This window comes from Prionailurus viverrinus, chromosome C2, assembly GCF_022837055.1.
Source record: "Prionailurus viverrinus isolate Anna chromosome C2, UM_Priviv_1.0, whole genome shotgun sequence".
Classification (NCBI taxonomy): Eukaryota; Metazoa; Chordata; class Mammalia; order Carnivora; family Felidae; genus Prionailurus; species Prionailurus viverrinus.
Genome location: NC_062569.1, coordinates 84,409,829 through 84,434,697, shown reverse-complemented (window position 1 = coordinate 84,434,697; position 24,869 = coordinate 84,409,829). Strand labels below are relative to the sequence as shown.

The 24,869-nt window shown below is 40.9% G+C and overlaps 1 protein-coding gene across 1 annotated transcript in view; it reads left to right on the top strand.

The window, feature by feature from the left end:
- Nucleotides 1-24,869, top strand: part of LOC125175748 (probable cation-transporting ATPase 13A5) — a 111,900-nt gene that overhangs the window by 43,566 nt on the left and 43,465 nt on the right. Inside the window, exons 8-13 of the mRNA XM_047876562.1 lie at nucleotides 6,387-6,459; nucleotides 7,280-7,408; nucleotides 14,587-14,757; nucleotides 16,932-17,089; nucleotides 19,819-20,007; nucleotides 23,966-24,027. Coding sequence (XP_047732518.1) covers nucleotides 6,387-6,459; nucleotides 7,280-7,408; nucleotides 14,587-14,757; nucleotides 16,932-17,089; nucleotides 19,819-20,007; nucleotides 23,966-24,027 — 782 coding nt within the window. The remainder of the gene's footprint in view (nucleotides 1-6,386; nucleotides 6,460-7,279; nucleotides 7,409-14,586; nucleotides 14,758-16,931; nucleotides 17,090-19,818; nucleotides 20,008-23,965; nucleotides 24,028-24,869) is intronic.

Below are 24,869 nucleotides of genomic sequence, written 5' to 3'. Positions count from 1 at the left end.
CTAAGTTACCCTAATCATCAAAGGGATATGTATTATAAATATGTACCAGTAGCTCATAGGACCCAAAGACATGAAGTACAGTGGACTTTAATGGAGCCTGTACCCATGAACTTGGGTTACTCTCTCCAGCCTCCTATTCCCTGACAAGCATGAAAGTAAGTACACATATTTTGCGGCAAGCACTGCAACCCCCCTCCTCTTAGAACTCTGGCAGCCTGCAACTAGTTTGCTCTAGGTGGCTCTCTCTTTCCACTGGCACACATAGTTGGAACAGGGGGTATCTGACCCAGCGGAAGCCAGTCCATCAGCAGGAATATCAGCAGGAATCATGCGCATATATCTTTTAGCCTGGGATCCAAGCCTAAGGACTTGAAGCTGTCTGTCATGCTCTGTCAGGAATGTGATGTGAAAAGTGATGCTAGGACCAGGGTGGCAACCCTTGATCCTTGTGTGTGGACAAGCAGAGAAAAAAACTTGCACAAAGAACGAACCAAATACACAGTGAGACACAGAGGTGAGCCATACGGAGCCCAGCAGAAAGGGAGAGGGCAGAGAGACAGAGAGCGAATGAATAACCTGCTCTTCATAGCATTTCCTGCTCCTGTTTGGAGCCCTTGGGAGCTCTGGCTTCACTTCCCACCTTAGTTTAGTGAGATGTCCCTGCATCCTCACAATTTCTCATCTGCTTAAACCAGTTTAACCAATTTCTGTTGCCTGTAATCAATGGGTCCCAAGTAAATGTGGTGTTACCACTTGATGTGTTACACCCCTTATGATGTTTCCACATATTTCCCCTGACTTAAATATATACTTCCCATCTACATGTTTATGACAAATTTCAGTCTCTCCTCAAGTTCCTTTACACTATTTTTTTTTTCATTTGGAACGTAGGTATAACTGTCTTTAAGGAAACGGAAAAGAAATATAGAGATTCCTGTGTGAGAGTTGGGAAGGGTTACAGAGAAAACAGGTTTGATTCAATACTCTAGAGGGCAATGTTTCAGAGAGAGAATTAGTCAAGATTCCTAAGCTCCTGACCCATTAAGTCAAAATATCCAAGGCAACAAGAGGAATCTGTGCTTTTTCACAGTTTCATAACAGGTGCTTGTCATGCATTCTAAAAGCTTAAGAGCTGTTGTTCCAGAGGAATCCACCAAAAGACAAATTCAAGCACTAAGATCCCCAATACATTTATTTATTTATTTATTTATTTATGTCATCATTAGCTAAATGTATATTTCATTTTTTCTCCTCCATAAGATGCAGAGAAATACAAGTTTATGTGGAGATTTACTTATGTATTTATTAATTTGTTTTAATAAAACAGGAACATACTTTGTACATTAATCTGGAACTTGCATTTGTCACTTTACAATAAATATAACGGCCATCTACCAAGTAAATAAATAATTCTAGATCACGTTTAAAATTAACGGTGTGAAATTCCATTGTATATCATAATTTGTTCAGCCATTCGTTTATTTCTAGAAAATAGGGGGCTTCCTTTCCAATTTTTGCCACCACAGGTATGCTGAATTACACACAACTACAATATAGATGTGTCCTTACATATGAGTGTTTGCATTTGTTTTTAGTAAAATAATCAAAAGCCAGGTTGCTGAATCAAAAGATATGTATATTTTGGATGTTAATAGATCCTGCGATATTTATTATTTTCTTAAATAAAATAACGGCAACATATGAGAGTATCCATTTCTCCAGATCCTCACCAGTGTTATATATTGATGTTTAAATTTTTTTCAGTCTAATGTGTTTTTAGAAAATTGTGTCCCAATGATGTTTTAATTTATATTCCACTAATTATTAGTGAGATTAGATACATTTTCCTCCAATAAATATATGCATTTTTGTTTTCTATTTATTTTCTCTTTATATCCATCATCCACGTGGAAAAGTTTTATTTCTTAGTCTATCATTTTTCCTCTGACTTGACTTTTGTCAGATATTTTAAAATGTGTGCAGTCAAATATGTTTCTTTTTCTGGGTTTCTGCGTTTCTTGTTTTGCTTCTCAAGTTCTCTTCTAAAAGTAGGCATGCTCTGTTCTATTTGTAATTTTCTCAATATTTATTTTAAAATCTTTAATGAATCTTAAATATTCAGGTTCTACATCTTAAAATCCCTACATGTCTTTGTTTAAAATAGTAACTCACCTGGGAACTTCACTTGATGGCAGAACTGCAAAAGCTTTAACAAGGAGACATTAATTCCATTAGCAGTTAATATTTGGGTTTTTTTTTTTAAGTTTTATCGATTTATTTTGAGAGAGAGACAGTGTGAGGGGGGAGGGACAGAGAGAGAGAAATACAGAGAATCCCAAGCAGAGTCTAAGCTGTCAGCACAGAGCTTGATGGGGCACTTGAACCCACAAAACCGTGACATCATAACCTGAGCCGAAACCAAGAGTCGGACTGTTAACTGACTGAGCCACCCAGGTGCCCTTGCAGTTAATATTTGTTAACAAAGGCTTATCAGACCCAAACTCTAAGGGATCTTGTAACATTATACAAAATGGGCCAGTTTCCTGAAACTATTTTTGCAGTTTAAATCACAAATGCTCACCAATCAATATTTCTTTAGCACAATTTGTAACGGGCTCCCCCGTCTGTGACAGATGTGCTTGTGTGGGGCATGGCAGCCCCTAAAATGATACGCATGTGGTTGTGGTGTCCTCCCACCACCTGAGACGGAGGGATGGGGACAATCAGGGAGCTGAAGTGACTTGCTCAGTAATAGTGGCTATAGATCCCAGCCCCGGGTTTCCTGATTCTACATCAAGTACTTCACACTGTCCCACGGAGCAAAATCTCAAAGAGACCTATGAGTTTCCTTGCAGCAGTAAACGATTGATAATTTTATTATGAAAATATTTGGGAAAGGGGCTGCTAGAAATGGAAGGAGCATCTACCGTCATTTACAAATCATGCTAAAGAAATAACAGCTTTTGAAAATTGCAAGAGGGGAGGTGTTTGCAGGAGTGGAATAAACTATCTTTCTGCATCTACTGTGGCCCCAAATCATGCAGCAAAGAGAGAGGAACCTTGCCTACGCCAAGAAACACCCTCGGCAGCCCCTTTCTAACAAGTTTGGTGCAGGTATGAGTGTAAATTGAGCTGGCACTCAACTGTATTTACACTGAGCTGTGTTGCATACTCTATTGCTGGCTCCACAGGCGGCCGCTAGAAATAGCACTGAGAGTATCTGACCCATGGTGCCTTGCCTTTAGCCATCACTGAGCTGGGCTCAAAAGACACCTGAGTTAGTGCCCTCATTACTCATCTCTGGAGGAAATCCAGCCACAGCAAACACAAGGACACACAGCAACAGATGCCGGAATAATAACAATATGCAAATTAGTCTTGGAAACTGATCCTGGTCCCACTAAACCGGGACTGGAGAAACCAGAGGGGGCCTAATGAAAATCAGGCAGCGAGCTTCCAAATCACGGCAAGCATCATAGCACCTGCTTTCTCCTAGCTGGTTGGTTGTCATAGAAACCTGTGTTTGTAGAGTTTCTGGGTACATTAGCTCAGAGAGGAGGCTTATATTATCCTTCTCCAGTGTTGTTGGGAGACGTGGAATAATTCAGTTCTATTAAGTAAATATTTGCTGAGGGCCTACTATGTGACAGACTCCAGGGGTACATAGATGAGCGTTTGGCTCTTTGAACCACCTGCCTCACACAGGAGACCTGACAAGAAAACAGCTGTAATGGAATTGGTCATACACTAATACAGGCGGAAACACAGGGAGCAGAACAATGAATTCTTTCTGAGATGTTAGAGACTTATGGAGTGGAGATGACGTTTGAGCCAGACTTTATGTGAAGGATTAGGAGTTTGCTGGTAGAAAACCTGGGTGAGCATTCCAGGTAATAGCTTGAACGAAGGCATGGAAGCATGGCAGGTTTTGCAGAATGATAAACCTGATGAATAAATCCAGCTTGATGCCATAATGATTTTTGAGAGTTAGAGCATTTTGAACTTATACTTTGCCACTTCCAAATGTGTCGATTATCATCCTCTTAAGCTAGGGTGAAATTCTCATGGCAGTGACTAGAAGAGTTTGCTAAGCAAGAAAGTAACTTAAAGAAATTTATAACAAAGGAAGGTTATTTATCTTCTTAAAGGAAAAAAACTATTTTCAAGCACTTTAGGGGAACATATTCATCAACAGAAAAGGCTTTAGAGTCAGATAAACCCAGGTTTTACTGACAATCTTAATACTTAGTAAGTAAATGAGTGAAGACAAGTTACTTTAACATTTCCAAGACCCTGGCTTGTTTTTTTAAATTTTTTTTTCAACGTTTATTTATTTTTGGGACAGAGAGAGACAAAGCATGAACGGGGGAGGGGCAGAGAGAGAGGGAGACACAGAATCGGAAACAGGCTCCAGGCTCTGAGCCATCAGCCCAGAGCCTGACGCGGGGCTTGAACTCACGGACCGCGAGATCGTGACCTGGTTGAAGTCGGACGCTTAACCGACTGCGCCACCCAGGCGCCCCGACCCTGGCTTGTTTTTGTTTTTTGTTTTTTGTTTTTTGTTTCTTTTTGGTCGTTTTATTTTGCTATATGTACATTGGAGACAATAACATCATCATAGGATTATTTTGAGGAGGAAAAAAAATCAAGCAATACATTTCAAGTGCTTACAACAGTGCCTGGCACGTAGTAGTTGCTTACTGTTTTAAACTGTCTAATAATAATAATACTGTGAGCCATTTATAAACCCCAGGTTATTTCCTCTATGAAGTCTTAGGGGCTTTGACTAAATCTCTGATATGCAAAACATATCCGTATCAGACATGTTGAGTTTTGAAGGAGCTTGAAAATGATTCAATTCAATGTCATTTGTTTACAGAAAGAACAAGTAACATAAAGTGAAATTTCTTATATACAGGTACATGGCTGGTTAGTGGGTAAACTTGACCCACGACTCAGGAGTCCTGAATGAATCCAGTGTTCTTGTCCCAGAACCACGCTGACTTTCTCGCTATTACCCATCAGTAAAATGGATGCCCCAATAGGCAAGCCTCAGAAAGTCAAGTTAGGGCAATGACTATGTACCTAACAAACAGCAGTACCATTTCTTCCACTCAGTTGGTCCAAATGATTGAAGTGTTGCCTTTCCTAAGAAAATGGAGTAAATAATAAATTGTTCTGTATAAATAGAAACACCAAATTTATTAATTTCTCTCAAGAGGAAAATTGTGTAATTGTGTGTAATGTTTATCTAGTGACATTGGCTACCTTAAAAATCATCAAGAGGGCAGATAAAAATAATTTACCCTATCATCTAAAAGGGAAAGTTTTATACTTGAATTAGGTTAAGCTATGTTTAAAGTACTGTTGACGGTATTCAGATCTCTTCTACTTAGAAGTATCCAAGTAAGTGACGTCCATACAGGAGGCAGTGCCTTCCAGGGATGCCCCTGCCAATGGCGTCGCCTACAGTCAGTGTATGGAACTGTGTGGACAATTTGTCCTTACTCTTCTGCCTTCCTGTCTCCTGAGTTATCCCAGTAGATGCTGCCTTCGCTTCTCCAGGCTGCTTCCATTTCCTCCACTTAGCACAGGGTGGTATCTCAGTGAATTCCACCCTAAGCAAATCTTCCAAGGGGATGCTTTAGACAAAACAATGCTGTTTTTCCAACAGCAACTTTCTTATTAATCATTAACCCTTGCTGAGCTCTTACCATCGTAATGAGTAATATCCAAAGGGATAACTAAGAGAAGCATTACTTAAATTTTGAAAACCCTCTAGAAGAGGTACTGTTAATATCTCCACTTTCAGATGAGGAAAAGGGAGTTAACTAAGCTGAATAATGCCTAAGGGGAAGCACTAGGGTTCTGGAGCATCGTGGCTTCAGTCTCCAGACTGACCCAATGGGAAAATCCACCAGTTTGTAAAGGAGGGGATAAAATTCCACGTAAAATCAAAACATAACTCAAATATTCCCAGGCTTTTACAATGGAAAGATCAAATTCATTTTTGTTGTTTTAAAGACAAGGAAACGGGTACCGAGAGGTAACCTAATCTGTTCATGGTCTTGTTCTTCCCTTGTGTCATCGTGCGCCCTTAAGAAGTACAACCTCGGGGACTTAGCGTTGCTCCTTGGGGACAGTGGTTGTGCATGATGTGTCCTGGAATTTAAATAGCACTAAACTAATTACCATATTTGTTGCTATAAGTCGGGGGTTGGCTGCGGTAGGGATTGGGGCAAGGAAGCAGAAACGCTAAAGTAGAGCTTGAGCCTTTGCCCAAGGAGGTTTTGCTGTGTGACAGGCTTGGTATTTGCAGTATTGAGATCATGTGGTTTTCCGGTTATGGACTATCTGATACTTAAATGTTGACTTTGAATTGGTAGCAATCAGTGAAGCTGCACAACCTTGTGGAGGATCACAACAAAGTCCAGGTTACAGTCATGGTAAAGGACAAAGGTACGTGATATGTTCTGCCACCTTCAGCATCCTGATATTTCAGAGTGGAGTCAGTCCCATTTGTTATTGATTATTAGTTGAGAAAACCTTTTCTGATGAAACCCAGGACGGAGGCTAAAGTAAGGTAAATAAGACTTTTAAGATGACAAACTTAAGGAGGAAAGGTCAGGCAAACGCTGACCTGCTTTTCCAGGACCCAGACGGTGAGCACCTCACTGAATTTTGTACCCTGAGTACCTTGCATGCCTCCTCCTGATTGAACCATTTTGACCCAGTGTCTGAGTTGCTTCCAACTCCCTCTGCCTTCCCATATTTCACTCACTGGAATGTTACTGGGTAAGCTTTCTTGAGGCGTTTTGATTTCCCCAACTAATGATCCCAAACAGACCTTGAATTCTAACACTTCAATCTGTTATCCAGAATCCAGACCCGAAGAATGCTTGTAAATGGCTGACTGGACTCAGTATTTGCTCTGACTTACCCTGGGTTGGGGTGACCATGGCTCTCTGTGAGGAGCAGGGAGCTGCAGCCCAGAGTAGCAGAAACTGGCTGGGTGGTTCATCCCAACAAGTGCCCTCCTCCCAGTTCTCATCCCAGTCTTCATCCGAGTGCTCATCCCAACAAGTGCCCTCCTCAATGCCCATCACCCACTTTCCCCTCCCCTGCAACCCCCATCAACCCTCAGTTTGTTCTCAGTATGGGAGAGTCTCTTGTGGTTTGCCTCCCTCCCTCTCTGTAACTTTTTTATTTTTTTCCCCTTCCCCCATTCTTAAGTAAAAACAGGAAAAGGTCAGCCAGTCACGGGAACTTTGTTGTGTAGGTTTGCAGAAGCTGGAATCCCATCTCTTGGTTCCTGGGGATACTCTTATTCTTCCAGGAAAAACTTTATTGCCATGTGATGCTATCCTGATTGATGGAAGCTGTGTGGTGACTGAAGGCATGCTCACAGGTAGGCCATTGCCATGGAGCCGCTTCTTTCCTGTCCAACATCTCGGCCAAGAGCAAAGCAGATCAACATAGCCTTACCTGCCTGATATTAAGATATTGAAAGATAGGTGAGGTAGACACGGCTAGGCTATTCATGCAGGTGAAGACTCCATAAATGCAAACGGGATAAAATGTATCCCGTTTATATAAGGTATACCCGTAATATAAGAATCAAATGATAATAAATACAAAATTAGAAGAAAAGTCTAATATATGTGATTGGTTAATTTCCTGATGCGTGGGGTGAATAAGATCCTTTGGTTCAGAGGACGGTGAGAGAGTTAGACTACTTGATGCACGATGTCTTCATAAACATGAGCATGGTTTACACACCTATCCAAACAGAACACAACTGGAAACCACCAACTCTTATAATTGGCAGGATGCAGAGATTTTATACAGCCCTGCTCTCTGTAGATGGAAAACAGAGCCCCAGTTTTTGCTGGAAGAGTATTGAGTTGAACCTTCAGGAAAGTCGGTGTAACATTCTATTCTTTAGAATTGTGTTTCCAGTTGATCCGACCAAGCAGAAAGCCAGTTTTCTTGCAACAACGGTTTGAACTGTCATCCTTGCTCTCATTTGCGCTTTGTAAAGTTCACTTGAATTTGTGTAATTAGTAGGGCACTATTTATAAAATATTCTTTAGGCAAAACCAAAACACATGGGACATCATGATGAGAGAAGAAACTATACAACACAAAAATAGAAAGTATGTGTCTTTCGTGCTTACAAATTGTTGTATTTTTCTGTTCCCAAGTTGCTAAAGACAGGAAAACACACACACACACCTTTTTAACGTCACCTAAATGTAAAGAGAACCATTGATTCCTAAATTGTTCAACACAAGCAGATTTCACATTAAAAATGGGTCTGCTTAATTTAAAATTGAGACAAGGAAATGTAGTAAACATAACCATGCTCGATATAATTACAAAATGCCCCTTTAGTGTGTTGAAATCTAACTGCCTTATAATGATAGTGAGGAGGATTTGCATACTGATGATATCTTTCATCCGGAATGTTGCCATAGCACCCAACGTGCAAACCTCAAGCCCAAGAAAAACTGGCCTCCTAAACCAAAGACAGCAACTGTCTCACATTTCCCAGTAGCCTGCCAGTGAAGAATGGCTTCTCTCATTGGTGACAGAGCATGGCTGTGAGAAAAAAGGGAAGGAGAGATCGCAGTGTTTACTCCGCTGGGTCTACTGACTGGGGTGCTTGGTTCTTGCCTTACTTCTGAGGAAAACTCAGAGAAAGAAATGGTAGAGATGGCAAACAAAGCTGCCTTTCAATGTGCAAAACTGACCTAAAGTGATCTTAAGTAGTGAGTGGCTTTTCTTAGGTCTACTTCTAGAAAAAGAAGGTCACCAGCATTAATATCTGTGTAAACTATGTACTGGTAAAAATCCGTTTTAGAGACAGACACATAAAACAGAAATGTATTTCTTTCTCATTGTTTTCTTTGGAAAGATCTAAGACCATCATACTCTAAATACTTTATTACATAGTCTACACAGATCTGCCCACTCACGTATACATATGCAAAAAGGATCCTGATTGAACAATAAGATTATGCTTAGATTCCTGAAACTGCATATGTCTTCCTCGAGCATTTGTCCAAGAATGTGACTCAGGTTTTTTTTGTTTGTTTGTTTTTTTGGGTTTTGTTTTTTTTTTTGTCCCATGTGCAAACCAGTCTTTCATATATATAGAAGTCTTTATTTAGAAGAGAAATAGCAAATACTCCAAACATCTTTAGAGCAATGAATGTTTTATAAATAATTTTTATATCTCACTTCATCATAGGATAAACAAGTTAGGAATTATTATAATGCCCAATTTACAAATGAGGAAATGCAGGTGAGAAGGGACCAGACTGCCCAGCTAGCCAGTATCAGGGCTGGAGGTGGTATTTTTTGCTCCCAGACGTGAGGGGTCACCGGAGTGAAGAGGAAGCAGATTCTAAGAGGAGCAGAGCTGACATTTCTTGTGCCTCCTCACCTTTTTCTCTCCACTGGGTAGTCCTGCCCATAACACACATCCATTGTAGGGCCTTCTTCATCCTCCTCTCAGCCTCGTCCTACTGCCATAAGCTCAACTATGCAAGAAACGTAATCATATAACTACACTTACTTTTTAATTTTTGCTCCAAATCTTGCCATCCTTGAAAGTAAGCAGTGTTGCAAAGTATCTGGTCCAAGTCAGACAGTTGTCCCCACCAGTTGGCAGGTCTTCTGACTCAAGTCTGGCTACTTGAAGTTGTGCAAGGCACTGGGGAGGTGGGTCTGGTCTAGGGCACCCCTCCTTTCTGTTGCTTCCACTCTGCTCTGGGCTTGAAAAATGTCCCAAGCCTATCTCCCTGTAAAACGAGGCTTACTGATGCCTCTTGCTCTGTTTTCACAAACTTCTAGGGTCTTTCCTTACCTTACTTTTGTGCCAGCCCCTTCTCTCAAGTACACACAACATCTAAGCTTCTTTTGGATTTTCTTCCAACTCCCAATCTAGGGATTTTTATGTAGCTAGAAAAGTAGTGGAGGGAAGGCAGGTGAACGGGAGAGCTTTGTTCTTATTCTCATGTAGTCTCTAAAATTCATGGTCAAACTTACGAATGGTGTGTAAAACCCAGAAGTCAGCTATCAACTTCTCTATCCTTTCTGCCTCTGGAGGCAATGGGCTCCTTCAAGATCTAGCTCCTCATAAAGTGGTCAAGAGGCAAAAGGGAATACTGTGGGGGAAATTATGTTAATGCCTGGAAACTTTCTTTTGGCACAAAAGCTAATTTTTCTTGTTTCTTATATGTATTAGGCACTATGCTAATATTTTACATATATTATTTCATTCAACCTATGACTCTATAAGGTGGGAGAATCTGAGGGCCAGAAAGGATAAGTAATTGGCCTAAAGTCACAGCTTAAAAGTGGTAGAGTTGCTATTTGGATTCATTTGTTCATTCATTCATTCATTCATTCCACAAATGTATATTAGCTCCTATTCCAGAATGCTCTACTATGTGCTAGGGATACAACAGTGAACAAGGCAGATAATATTCTGTCTTCATAGAGGTGATGTTCTAGTGGGGACAAAGAAAACATGAAAATAGGTAAATGACATAAATTTCCAATGCTTATAAATTCTATGAAGAAGCTGAAACACTCAAACCCAGGCCTTTTGACCTGGGAGCCTATGCTTGAAACTACTGCTCCCTCATTCTCTTAGAGGTGATTATGGCAGAGAGTGGCAGGATTCATTCACTCTGCCACAATCCCCTCCTTCTCCCTCTACTCATAGAATCAGCGATGTATTTGAAACGTGTGTGTGTGGTGGGGGGAAGTATGCAGAGATCCCAGTTGGGTACACAGAAATTTTCCTAAGTGGTGATTTCCCATTTACATCCTGTCCGACAAGCTTATAATGAGTTAATAAGTCTTTTCCCTCTTCCTTTTTCCTTTCCTCCAGTCTCTCACTTCTCCTTTTCTTTCAGTTATTCATTTGCCCATCCACTTATTCAGTAAAGGTTCAGAAATGCCTCCTCTGCGCCAGGCACTGTGTTGTGTGCTGGAGTCACCAAGACAAATGAGAGATGGCCACTGCCCTTACACAGCTCACAGTCTAATGGCCCCAGAAGTAGAAACAAAGAAGGGCATGGCATTTCAAACACTGCTTCCATGCAGAGGCACTGGCTCACTGGGGACAAGGGAGAGAATCCCGCTTCACAGCACCAGGACTTCCGGGTCCCAGAAGCCAGGTGAAGTGGATGATGAATGGTTTTCCTTGTGAAACACTCTCCGGGCTTCTTAGAACTCCATAGATTTGTAGGCAAATTGCCCTTTCTTGAAATTCCAAGAAAGGCCAAGCATGAGGCTCCTTATTAATATGTGAGTAGTGTAAAAGAGACTTGAAAGTCATTTCTGTGTAAAATCATATCTGATTTCAATGTTATCTTTGGAACATTATCTCCAAATGGCTTCCATCCCTGGTTGATTGAATGTCTGCCTGCCACGAATGTCATTGGTTGTGTGTGCAGAAACTATCCACTAATATTAGTCTATGAATATATAATGGATTAATAATCAGTGATTCATAGGCAGAAAAACATTAGAAATTATCTCTAAGTATCTGCTTTCACAAAGGTAGATTTCAAAACAATGTGGTATGATGATTTGTCAAAATGTCCTATCCCTTTTCCAAAGCCACTTAGAACACAAGTGGTAAATCCAAACAAAGGCTAAATATCAAACAAAAGCTAAATATCATAATTTTTAAAGACAATGAGTTAAGGACAATGCCTGGCTAAAGGAATTTCCTGAGATTATTCAAGATCACTAATAAAAATTGTATGGCTTCTTGCACCTTAGGATATAAAAAATGCACCATGTAGAAAACTAGTTTTGAAAAACCAATCATAGGAAAACCTGGGCAATTGTTTTTATTCAGTTCATCCAGGCATTCAGCAAAAATAAGTCTTTTCAACCTATCACATACCAGCAAGGAAAATGAGGAATATAAAAAGTTATATATGTCAAAGTCCTTGCCACCAGTTATTACCTAGGAGAGATAGAACCTAGATTTTGTAACTATAATCAATAGAATACTATTTCCAAATTAGAAATATGACATGTTATTTTGCTAATTGAACAGTTAGCAAAAGACTGATGGAATTTTAAATTCATTCTAATGCTTTTTAAATCTGGGAGTGAGGAAGTTATTAGCACTTTTATTTTTATCTCTGAAATGTATCCTTTTGAACTCTGAGCTAATTTTCTTTGTATCTTAAATACCCACCATCAGGGTCTTCCCACCATCAGGGGAAGTAGAGGAATGGTACCATCAAAAATACATATATATATATGTATAATAGGATATGCAAGTGGCCTAGATTAGCTGGAATGTGTAGGAAAAAGAGCCAGTGATGCTCAGATTGTGGTGGCTTTGAAAATCCACCAAAAGAGTTTGCACTTGAGACCTCTCCCAAACTTACCCTATGTATCTCTTCATCCGGCTATTTACCTATATTCTTTACCAGATCTTTTAACAAACTGGTAAATGTAAGTATTTCCCTGAGTTCTATAAGCTGCTCTAGCAAATTAATTGAACACAAGAAGGGGATTATGGGAACCTCGGATTTATTAGTCAGAAGCACAGTTGACAATGTGGATTTGCAATTAGCATCTGAGGTGGCATGGGAGCAGTCCTGTGGGACTGAGTCCTTAACCTGTGGGATCTGATGCTATATCTAGGTAGACAGTGTCAGAATTGAATTGAATTGAGTTGAATTGAATTGAATTGTAGGACAACCAGCTAGTGTCACGGAATTGCTCATTGTGGGAAAAACCCCACCCATACGGCATCAAGAGTGTGTGAGTGCAGTAGTAGCCTCATAGCAAAGGAGACACATCGGAGGAAGGACTGGAGGTCTTTTCCAACTCAAGAGGTCAAGGCATATTGTGGGTGAGATACTTTTTCATAAAAAAGAAATATTAGTTCTACCATAGACTCAAATTGTTATTATTAAAATGGTTTTCATGTCAAGGAGCTAAACAATTATAGGTAATCCATTGGTAAGGCAGCCACCACTAGATAGTGATTGCTAGTGAAGCCCTTGGGACCCAAATGCAAGAGTCCAAGAGTTACTTGGTGAGACATACTCATGGAGAAAAGCAGTAGGAATTGGGGAATCAGACCATGAGAGGGCAGAGCACGGGAAGAGGAGGAATCAAAGGTGATTCCGAGACTGTAAACCTGTCACTCAGCAAAAGGATGATACCACAAAGAAAAAGTCAGGAGGATGTTTAGTGGTAAAAATATTAGTACGGAGGTGGCTGGATGGCTCAGTCAGTTAAGCATCTGACTATTGATTGTGGCTCAGGTCATGATCTGCCGGTTTGTGAGTTCAAGGCCCGCATTGGGCTTTCAGCGCAGAGCCTGTTTGGGATTCTCTCTCTCCTTCTCTCTCTGACCCTCCCCCACTCTGTCTCTCAAAAATAAGTAAAATAAAAATTAAACAAAATATTAGTATGGATTTTAGGTATGTGGACTTAGGGATGCTAGTGGGATATCCAGGTTGGGATGAACAGCCCACCATTGGGAAACAGAACAAAAGCACAGGAGAGAGGAAATGAAGATTAGACATTATCAATCTAGCTATTTAATTAATTGTTAATTAACACTTTAATTGTTAATTAATTAATTATGTATTAATGAGAATGGAGCTGAGATCATCCAGAAAGAAAAAAGAGAGGCCCTGTCTTGTTATATTGGTTTTTATCTTTCACTGCAAGCTCCACAGAGATCATGAAGAACATTTAAGAGGTTTTATGAAGGCATAATTTCTCATTCATCTCTGTACTTCTAGGACTGCTTACCTCTACCCTTACACTCAATGTCCCAAACATTCTCAACCATTTTTAGTGCCCAGGGCACAGCATGATCTTTCTCTCACTTCTTCCAAGAACAATTTCCTTTCCTCGATCTAGTTGGCCTCATTTCCTTTTGAGTTGTCATTTATTAGTTGTTCTGGAAATGTTTCCTGGTCCTCTGCTTGGGTTAGATCTTCAGATCACCCAGTAATACTACCCAAATCCTTACTTTATGGTACTTTAATCATTTATTTACTGCTATTTACTGGCTTGACTCCCTGGGCTTTCTGAGGGCAGGATTTCTGTCTTGTTCATTATTTTAAGCACCTAGAACAGTGCCTGGCACAAAATAAGCACTTAAAAATATTTGTCAAGTGAATGGATGAATGGGTTGATAAACAAATAAATGAAAGGCAAATAACAATAGCTATATACTTGCTTTATAGCTCCTTAATTACCTAGCATAAATTAGGGCTTACAGAACACTTGAGGGGACAATTAGGTGACAACTATCTTTGTTAAAATGGCCTGCTTTTTAAATTACAACAGCAAACCATGCAGACCAGGTATGGAAAATATAGGTGGACTTTAAATAAATATGTAAAATATAGCCAAGTATACCACTGCTTGCTTTGCCAGCATCCTTGAGAAATCATCTGACCCAGGAAATGGGCATTAAGACCTGAATAGCTATGGTTTGTATACTTTCTCAAAAGTGTCAAGCACCAGCTCTGAATAACTACCTGAGTTCACACAGAATCAACAAAATACAATCTTCTTTAGGAGAAAGCATACCTGTCACAAAGACGCCACTGCCCTATACGGAGAACACCGTGGCCTGGAAATCCCACAGCTCGGAGGACTATCGGAAACATGTCCTTTTCTGCGGGACAGAGGTTATCCAGGTCAAGCCGTCTGGGCAGGGGCCAGTGAGAGCAGTTGTTTTGCAAACAGGTTAGTAGATTCCACTTTTGTAAATGTAGTCCCTGCTTAGAGGTGGGGGAGTTGGATTGGGGAAATTTGGCTTAGGATTATGGAGTTTGCCACCTTCTGGTAATAACAGTCATACTTGTTTCTAGTCAGATCCTTATTTATTCTAAGTTGCCACCATTTCCAACCTCACTGGTTCATTGTTAAAACCCTTGTCTAAGATGAAATACATTGATGATACAGAGATGAAATACATTGCCTCAAAGGCAAGACTGTGTTCTTGTTTGTTTGTTTTTTATGTCCCCCGGCTTCTTTCCTTTTCCCTCTATACCAACTCTAAGTGATTCCCAAAAAAAAAGTTCCAACCATTATCACTTGAGGACTTTCTCCTTTCAAACTGCTGCTTGCTGGGCTGTTATTTCCAGGTCCCTGCTGGATGCCTCCCTCTGGGTTCCCTACAGACACTTCAAAGTCAAGGCATCGAAAGGACTTAGCCTCCTCTTTCTGTCGACAGCATCACCATCTAGCCGGTCTGTCCACATCACCTTTAGCTTCCCACTTTCTCCCGTACCAAGTAGGACACCACATCCTGTCAATTCTACAAATACCTCCTGAGTCTTGTCTCCCTTTCCTTCATCCCCACAGTTGGTGTTTTGTCCAGGCCTTTCATCATCTCCTGTCTAACCATTGCAACAAAAATATTCTCTTGACTGTTCCCTTTCAGCTTTTGCCTCAAATACTTTGCCTTGTCTTTTGTTCCACCTCCCCCTGGATCTGCCACCAAGTCATATTTCTAAAGCAGATTTTGAAGCAGTTTACACACACCATGCTCAAAAAGTTTTCAAGACTACTAATCTTACTCCCGGTCTTTCACAGGACATCACACAGCCAACACTACCCCTGACCTGTGTTTCTGCCAGCCCACATATGCACAGATCCAAAACCCACCTTGCACTTTGTTGTCTCTATGTGTTAGCCTATGATTCAATTGTTCTACCTGATTTTTTTAAATTAAAAATATCAAGTTTTGCTTCAAAGGGGTCAGTGGGCATGAGCTAATGAATGGAAATCATGGGAACCACCTTATCTGAGCTTGTAAAATGCTGAGGCAACAAGCTAGAGAAAACTCTGCTCTTTTTCTCCAAAGCCTACAAAGCCATGTTTGAGGAGACTATATGTTTACCAAGCAGTGGGATTAAGGCATGTTTCATACAACAGTGGTTCATATCTAGTAGCCCCCCTTTTGTTGCCAATAACTTAGGTTTTAATGAAGATCTACTAAGTGCCATGCCCTGAGGGCTAAAGAAAAAAATTAGGAGACATTCCTTGCCCTTAAAGAGGATTGTGGTCTGGTGCAGGAAACAGTGTGGAGTTAGAGCTAACTAAACACAGAGCAATGATAGATGTCACATGATTAAGTGTTACAGGGACCCCAAAGAGGGGGAGAAATTACTTTTGATAGGAAGTGTGGGAGTAGAACTCTGGAAATATTTATTTGATGAGGCGGCATTTTGAGCCAAGCCTGATAGGATGGGAAAGATTTAGCCAGTCCTAGCAGAAAGCTAAAAAAAATGCTAATCTATTTCTGCAAAACACAAAAGAAAGACTGTCTTGGGGTTTTCTGAGAGAAGGGAGCAGTAAAGAGATAAGTCTAGCAACATAGGAGTATACTGAGGTTGACAGGATCTAGAATGCCGTGCCTAGAAATTTTAACTTTATTGCAAAAAAAAACAGGGGTTCTGGAAGGTGTTTGGGCATAAGAACGACATGATCAGAGGTATATGTGTTTAAGAAATTACTTGTTTTGTGCTTTCCTTTTGTCTTCATTTTCTATTATTTTCAACATATACTTGAGCTTTATTGTCTTCTCTTAGCAGCTCATCTTCTCTGGTGACTGTGTCTGTCAGTCCTCAGTCTTCTTTTCCTCAATCTTATGCATGAGTGAGGAGCTTCACTGTGTGAGCCGTTGTAGCACTGACTTCCAGAGCAAGAGAAATTGAACAAGGTTAAGTGAATACCACTTATTGTTCCTAGTGACTTGTAGGGATAATAAATGTAAATATACTGTTTGCAGTGATGTCTTCATTCCATATTCAAATGACACTATTAACCAATCCTTAATTCAATGCAAATCATTTTGGGTTTCGTGATAAACTGTATTAAGGGAACTTACTCCACCTGTGATTACCTTCATGCAGGTTACAATACTGCCAAAGGGGACTTGGTGAGATCCATCCTCTATCCCCGACCTCTGAACTTCAAGCTATACAATGATGCCTTCAAGTTTATAGTGTTCCTGGCCTTCCTTGGCATTGTGGGTTTCTTCTATGCCCTTGGTGTATATATGTACCATGGAGTAAGTACTGGGGGTAAGGCTTTTTAATGACATAGCTTTTTCAAGGATCCTCACCTAACTCAAAAGGGTTGGATAAGGTTATCTCTTAGCCCCATCATTCTGTGGATCAGTTCTGTCCAATAGAACTTTCTTAGATGATGGAACTATTCTATACCTACATGGTCCAATTTGGTAGCCCTTAACCACATGTGCTTATTGAACACTTGAACCGTGGCTAGTGTGACCAAGGAAATGAATTTTCAGTTTTACTTCATTTTAATTATTTTTAATTAATTTAAGTAATTTAGTGATTTGATTATTTAGTTAATTTAAATTCAAGTCACCATATGTAGCTAGTGAAAATTGTATTGGATGGCACAGCTATGAAAAGTTGCAAAGTTCATGACTTCTTTCACCACTTGGATGCGAATAAGAGGTCACTTCATGTGTGGCATTGGTAATACCGAAGCCCAAACATCCTCAGAGGAAATAGGTGTTTCTCAAGTCTGATAGAATGGAGAGGATTTAGTCAATCAGATCAGGGAGGAGAAAGGGCATGCTAGTTGGAGTGAGAAAAGGACAAAGGAAGAAATGCAGATGGGTCTTCTGGAACCAGCAAGCAACTGAGAGATTAAGTCTAGCAAGGTAAAATGGGTCACATTGAAGGGGTTCTTGAATGCCGTGCCTAGAAATTTGGATTATTTGAGAATGCTGAGATATTTGAGTGTGTACATTGTCTAAGGCATACCCAACATACCATGTACCCAGTGAGTTTTTCTATGTTCTGTTAGGTTCTAAAATAGAACTGACTGTCCACTTTTACAGAACTGTATGCTGCACGGATCCCCACTTCCTTTTAAACTTCATAGTGGTCTGGTTTTGGTTTGTTTGAACATTTCTCTTAATAGTTGTGACGGCTGAAGGAAGGGTTCTCACAAATGACCTCTGAGGTCCTTTCTGGTCCTGAGACTGTGATTCTTTTGTGAACTGTGCAATCTCTTCTTTAAGACATACTGGGATGTTAGCAATGTGGGCTCATTGGGAAGAAGAAAAAAAAATGTAAATAAAAGGGTCCAAACATAGGTATGAAACTGGGTATGGGTGACTTAATTACAATGCCCAAATTTAGTGCATTCTATGTGTGTGTTGTCGGGGAGAGGGGTAAATATTGATGGACAGAGTGACGAGAATTTCCAGGCAATGTTCACGCTCGTACTTGAGCTCTGGGTAGTCATTTCAGTCTGATATAAGCCTTCAGGCAACATTTCTAGGTCAGGCAAAGGCAAAGGAGGCCAGGGCATATTGGCACCCTTAGAATGGACCCTGGAAAGAGCTGGGCAGACTGTTAAAGCAAGTGAGACTGGAACTTGAGGCACTGTGCCAGTTTCATCTGGGGAGCAGGAACATTGAGCAGGAAAACAAACACAAGGCCCTCTTCTGTGGACCAGGAAGCACCCACAGTGATTAGGAATGAAGGTTTCCCGGGTAGGACTCAACATCCAATACACACCAAAGCAGCGATACTAATTGTAGATCCCACCTTCTTGTGGGTCATAACCTGTGACCCTGCTGGCTTCCTCCATCTGCACTGTCTCAGGAATAGACAGAGCTGAGTCCTCAGGGTCAACACTTTGTGGCCGTGGTTGGGAAAACAGAGAACGCTGGATTTTGTGACAATCTGAGATCGGACCAATGATGTATCTGGCAGCCTTTGATATTGAACTTGAATCTGTATTTCCAGTACTCAGAAGAGGACTTTAGTGGCTAAAATTATGGTTAATTTCATAAAAATCTAGGGTAAGGCCATTAATATCTAGAGAAGGTGAAAAATAAAACAAGCCATGCTGTGATTTGATCTTGGCCCCATTCTTATCAGCCATGTGAATTTCTGTGGACCCGCCTGGGATCTTGACTCTATGAGAATTGACTGGATACTATAAGACACTGGTCACATATTTGTGCCCCCCGAGTGGGACAGCCTAGGGTTCAGATCCTCACCATTTAACTAGCAGATGGCTTGGGGAAGTTATTTTAATTTTTTAAACCTTGGTTTCTTTATCTGTTAAATGGAGAAAATAACAGTATTTACCTCCTAAGATTGTTGTGAGGAGTAACTAAATCATTTATGTAGCCTAATCCAGCTCTCGCCCCAGAATGTGTGCAGTGAGAACAAGCTGTTTTTACTATGGACTTTCCTTTAGCAGACACTTGGTCATCATTTTTATCAGGTTACCATTCATTTAATAGTTCCTGTGTCAGAAACTGTGCTAGGCTCTATATCTAGAGATGAATAAGATGAACTTGCAAAGGACTTAAAAGACGTATAAGCCACAGCTGCTGCACCCAAGCGGTTTGGAAGCGACTGGGGGAGATTTATCACCCAACTGTCAAGCCCGTGTGTGAAATGTTACAACTCAAAAACGGTCTCAGTGCCTGGGGAGTCTAAGAGGGTGTGTTATGATGAGCAGAGGAAGGATGGTACTCTGAGTGGAGGGAATGCCAAGCGAAGAGAAACAGAGTCAAAAAGGGCAGGGTGGACATAGAAAAGGGATCAGAGTTTCTTTTGTGCACAATGGGAGACAACTTGTCTGTTCCTTAAGCACACCCAAGAGATCTCTCTGCCTCACGGAGAGAGCAGCTCTCTTTAAATATTTTGAGCTTCTAGAACTCTTGGAGTGCTGCAGGAGATGGTGCTAGAAAGGGTGCCGCCCTGTGCTGCTAGGCTAACCTCTATGTCCCTCCCTCCCTAGGTTTCTCCAAGAGACACGGCAACCATGGCCCTGCTTCTCCTCACCGTGACTGTCCCTCCTGTGCTACCAGCTGCCCTGACCACAGGAATCGTGTATGCACAAAAGAGGCTGAAGAAAAAGAAAATCTTCTGTATTTCCCCACAGAGAATCAATATGTGTGGACAAATAAACCTCGTGTGCTTTGACAAAGTATGATCTAAACTTTCCTGGTTGGAGGTTGATTTCAAGGCAGAGCAGAGCTGGGAAAGGCCTCCAAGAATGCCTGGTTCACTGCTCTCATTTTACATATAGGAACACTGAGGCCAGGGAAGGTCACACAGTGGGCTAGTGTGAGACCATGCTCTACAAGCCCACTGTACAGAGTCCTAAGGAAGTGGTTTAGCTATATCACATCATAAATTTCTTCCCTATGAAATTTAATATTTTTGTGTCTGTATTGGGTTTCAAAACATCTCTTATTGTAATAACTTCTATGACTGACTGGCTTTTTCAGGCAAAAAAAATTGTGAGGAACATTTCTCTTCCCTGAAATACTTTGTCCTGTGCTTACTTGAAAATATTCCATTTTTCTCCTCTGCTTCTTTTAAGGAAAGGGAGGGAGGGGACAGTGCCTGTGTTAATGCACTCAGTCCCTCCTTTCTCCTTTGACCCCCAGGTTATCAGGACTCAGGACTAGAAGAATGTTGTCCTGTAACTGCTTAGGGTTCTGGAGGTAGCAGGGGAGAAGTATGTCCAAATGGGAAGGATTGCTGCTCTGGGACAGGTCTAAAACCTTTTTCTGTGACTCTCCTGTGGGGGTCCTGTGTCCCTCTGGAGGGGCCTCAGCCTCATCCACCTGCAGTTCAGATCCTGCCCTCTGCTTGGGCAGGCCAATTTAATTGTTGTAACACAGTGGGCCTGGCCGGTCCCTCCATGTCTTCACTTTGTATTAGAATAATTAATTAAGGCTTTGACACTTTTTAATTAACCTACCTTGGCCAAGAGTCCCATTAATAAGAGGGTCCTTGCTCTGGAGAAGCTCGTGACTTAGCTGAGGAAGCAGGTACAATGGAAGTGTAAACCATGATAATGCAGTGAAATGCATGCTCAAAGAGGCATGGAAAAGCATCGAAGTTAAGTTACCTGCCATGGATGGGAGGTCACCGCTGAGCTGTGGCTTTGCTTGTTAGATAGAATGGGCTCAGAGATGAGCAGTTCAGAAGCACAGGGATGTCATGGCCTGTGGCATGTGGGTGTGGCTACAACAGGGGCTGTGTGGTAGGGAATGTAGCTGGAGAGGAAGAGCCCAATTGCTCAGGGCCTGATGTGTCAAGCTAAGAAGTGGGGCCTTGTGAAGGAGAATGGGAACCGTACCATTTTTTTAAAAGACGATCAAAGACGTTTTTATAGGTGTGTTTTGTTTATTCCATCGAGGGTAATTGGTGAGAAGGAACAGAAGGGAGGTAGGACTGAGACAGGAAGCTATCTAGGGAAGACTGAAGAGATGGGTCATTGTCCTAAGCAAGGAGGGCAAGAATGGAGAGTATAGGACAAACTGGAGAGACACCATGAGTAGGCTTGACAAGTCTTGGCTCCACACTGGAAGCAGCTCAGCCCTAAAATTAGTTCCATTCTATTCTGGCTGAGTTTCCTCTGGCAAAGAAAACCCTCAATCACCACTCCACAAGTTAACCACTAGGGTTAACAGTAGCTTCTTTTAGTTCCACGGCCTTGGAAGTTTTCTGGTAGGGATTCCCATTATTTACCCAGCAGCCTCCCTCGTGCCTGTAATATAAGAGGGAGATTTATAAAGTTAGGTTCATTACATATTTGTCTTATTCTAAAACTAATTTTTCCAGTTGTTCATTTTACGTCTCATACAAAGCTTTTCCCCTCCACGTCCTCATGTGCTCCTTTGCTAGACCAACTGAGGAACTGTTCCTCAGCACGCTTGGCCAAACCCCAGTGGCATGACAACATATCATAGTGCAAAAAACACTGGGTTGGGAATCGGCAAAATGAGAAATCAAGAGAAATTTGAACTCCAATGATGTCTCGGTGCCTTTCCAGCTTGTACATTGTAAAACTCTACCAATATGGTGTTGGAATGAAGCACCCCACAATTAATCGAGGTCCCCATCTACTTTTATTTCCACTTAGAAGACATTCACCATGTGCTTCTTATTCCCATATATTTCTAGTTTATGTTGGTCTAAGTTCTCTAAAACAGTTCTCTCTTTTCTATTCAGCTCAGCCCAAGCCTGGGCTAGTATTTATGCTAAGAAATTGGCTCTTTCTGTCTTATTCCCTTTACAACTGTAACTATAGTTTTCTTTCTGTTCATGGCTAGTTTTATAGTATAAGAATCATTTTCACATAGAGAAATGACACGGTCCCATTTCTGTTTGCTGCCATATAATCTCTGTTTTCATGTTCAAAATATTGATGTGTAAAAATATAATCTGATCATCAGGGAAACATTTCAGTTTGAATTAAGCTGTTAACTCTTTTTGAAATGGAATAACTCAAGAGGATTTGGAATCTAAACACACAGGTTGGAACCCTCATAAAATGCAGGAGGGAAATGAAGCAAATAGGTTTTTTTCTATTGTTCTTCAAGGAGTAACTCACACAAAGCATGTTAGCTTTCTGTGAAGCCCAAATAAATGAATGAAACAAAGAATCCTTCATTCCTTAATTGGAAGTCCAGTATGGGTTTTGTCTTTCTGCATGCTTTGCAAAATTTATTTAACATTTGTCATCTAGAGGGAGATTCTAGATGGGCCAGATTCTGGTTCTTTCTCTCCAACCTGCAAGCCACTGGACCTTGAGGCTGCTCCTTTAACTTCTAACCTGAGAATGTCCCTTCCCTATTTAGTCGATTGTAAGAATTAGAAGCATTGTAAGCACTTCATCATAAAGCGTTATGCCAATTTAATGTGCTGTAATGAAAGAAATGTCATTTGATAGGAAGCTAGAAAATTCAGTGTCTTATACAGAAATGACTGTAAAAAGAATGACAGAGACCTGGGTGTCAGTATTGAAAAGGGATACACCCCAGCACTTGGGAACGTTCTGCTCAGCCTTGACAACGCTGAAGTAGTGGGAGCCACATGGTTACTCTGACTGGGTGTTGGCCTCTTGCATAAAGACACCGGGGTCTGTAATTAATGGTGGGCTATGAAGCAATAAGCAAATTCAAAGTGCTGTCATAGTACTTAGTTCCATGTTGCTTTCTTTGTTACATTATGTGATAAATACTCTCCCATAATATAGCAAATCAAATCTCCCAACCATTTTCCTCTTGATCTAACAATAAAACCCATTCATGGGCATTAATGAGTATTTATTATTAGCACTTCATTTCTCTCTAAATTCTCAAAGCCCTTTTTATCAACATTTCATTATCAATCCGGACAGTCATCATGTCACCCATATTTTAGAAAATTGCTGTGAGCCAGATGGCAGACTATGAACTAATCAGTCTTAAAAAGAAAGAAAAATTCTGAACTCTGCTTTAGAAAGATAGCAGGTGCCAACTATAAAGTCAAACTCGTACTGGTCCTTATTGGATTTCCATTCACTAAATGCTTCTCATTTAACAACAGCAAGTGCAAAAATAAACACACAAAAGCAAAACACTAACATTTGATTGTTATCTAGAATCGTTTGTTATCTAGATATCTAGATTGGTATCTAGAATCATTTCATTATCGACACAGTCTTTTCAGGAATCATTTGTCACCTGCTGAATTCTTCCTTCAGGTACCCTTCTCTGATTTAAAATTTAATGCTTGCAAGAGTGCCTGAGTGGCTCAGTTGGTTAAGCGTCTGACTGGCTCATGTCATGATCTCACAGTTTGAGCCCAGCATCAAGCTCACTGCTGTCAGCATAGAGTCTGCTTTGGATCCTCTGTTTCCCTCTCTCTCTGCCCTGCCCCACCCCCCCCCCACTCAAGGCATGCACACATGCTTGCTCTCTCTGTCAAAAATAAACATTAAAAATATATTTTAAAAAATAATTAAAAAACCAAAATTTAATGCTTACAAACAAGGACTTTGGACAACTAGATCTACTTTAATGTTTTAGGAAGTTGGGTTTTGTTTAAATCATGATATAATCAAAAGTTCTAAATCTTATGCTAATACCAATTCTAACTTCTTCCAGACTGGCACTCTTACGGAAGATGGGCTGGACCTCTGGGGGGCTGTCCCTACTGCTGACAACTGGTAAGCACTTCAGTGAAGATGGGATGTGGGATTGGTGTAGCTACCTTGGTGCTATTCAAGTCCATCCTTCTGGTGTCCCAATTATTCTAACTTGTTAAATTAAATGGGTTCTAAGTTCAGAATCAGATGGGGAAAATAGGCCTTCAAACTCCACATGAAAAAATAGAACGAACTGAATAAGAAGCTGAATGAATAAAAAAGAGGAGCAAAGGGTGAAATCATAACTGTACTTAATTAAAAACCACAAAGATTTGCTGGTGGTTATTGGACTGGGCGGGGTGGTGGGGGGGGGAGTCCAGAAAGGAAGAGTTCCCTCCCTTCCCTCATGTAGCTCACATCGCATGGGATTGAAAGGCACAAATGCATTCATCTTCTACACATAATGCAGTCCATGGAAAGAGCTATGATTAAGGCACACATATCAGAAGAGAGAAGAAAAAATAATAGTGATTGTTTGATATAATACACAGTCTTGGATTTTGGAATAACATAGTGGATAAAAGGTCGAAATTAATTTTGGAAATGAACAGAATGAGGAAAAACACCTGACAAAGATAGCCCTTGAGATAGAATGTTAAAGGGTATATGGCTGCCATTTTTACAGACACAGGTGAAAAGCTGGCTACAGGAGAGGGGAGAACAATCACAGAGATGCTACCCCAGAATGGATAGTGAGGAGAGGGCCCTAGCTCCCCTTCCCCACAGGGGTGAGATCTGCCCCCTCGGTCTAAGTACAAGATGCCTTGACTCTTCAGCTCTAGATATCCCCCTTTGGTTCTAAACAGTGGTTGAGACTCTGTCATTGAGTCATGCAGGGGCTCTCCAGCACAGTGATGGGGCCA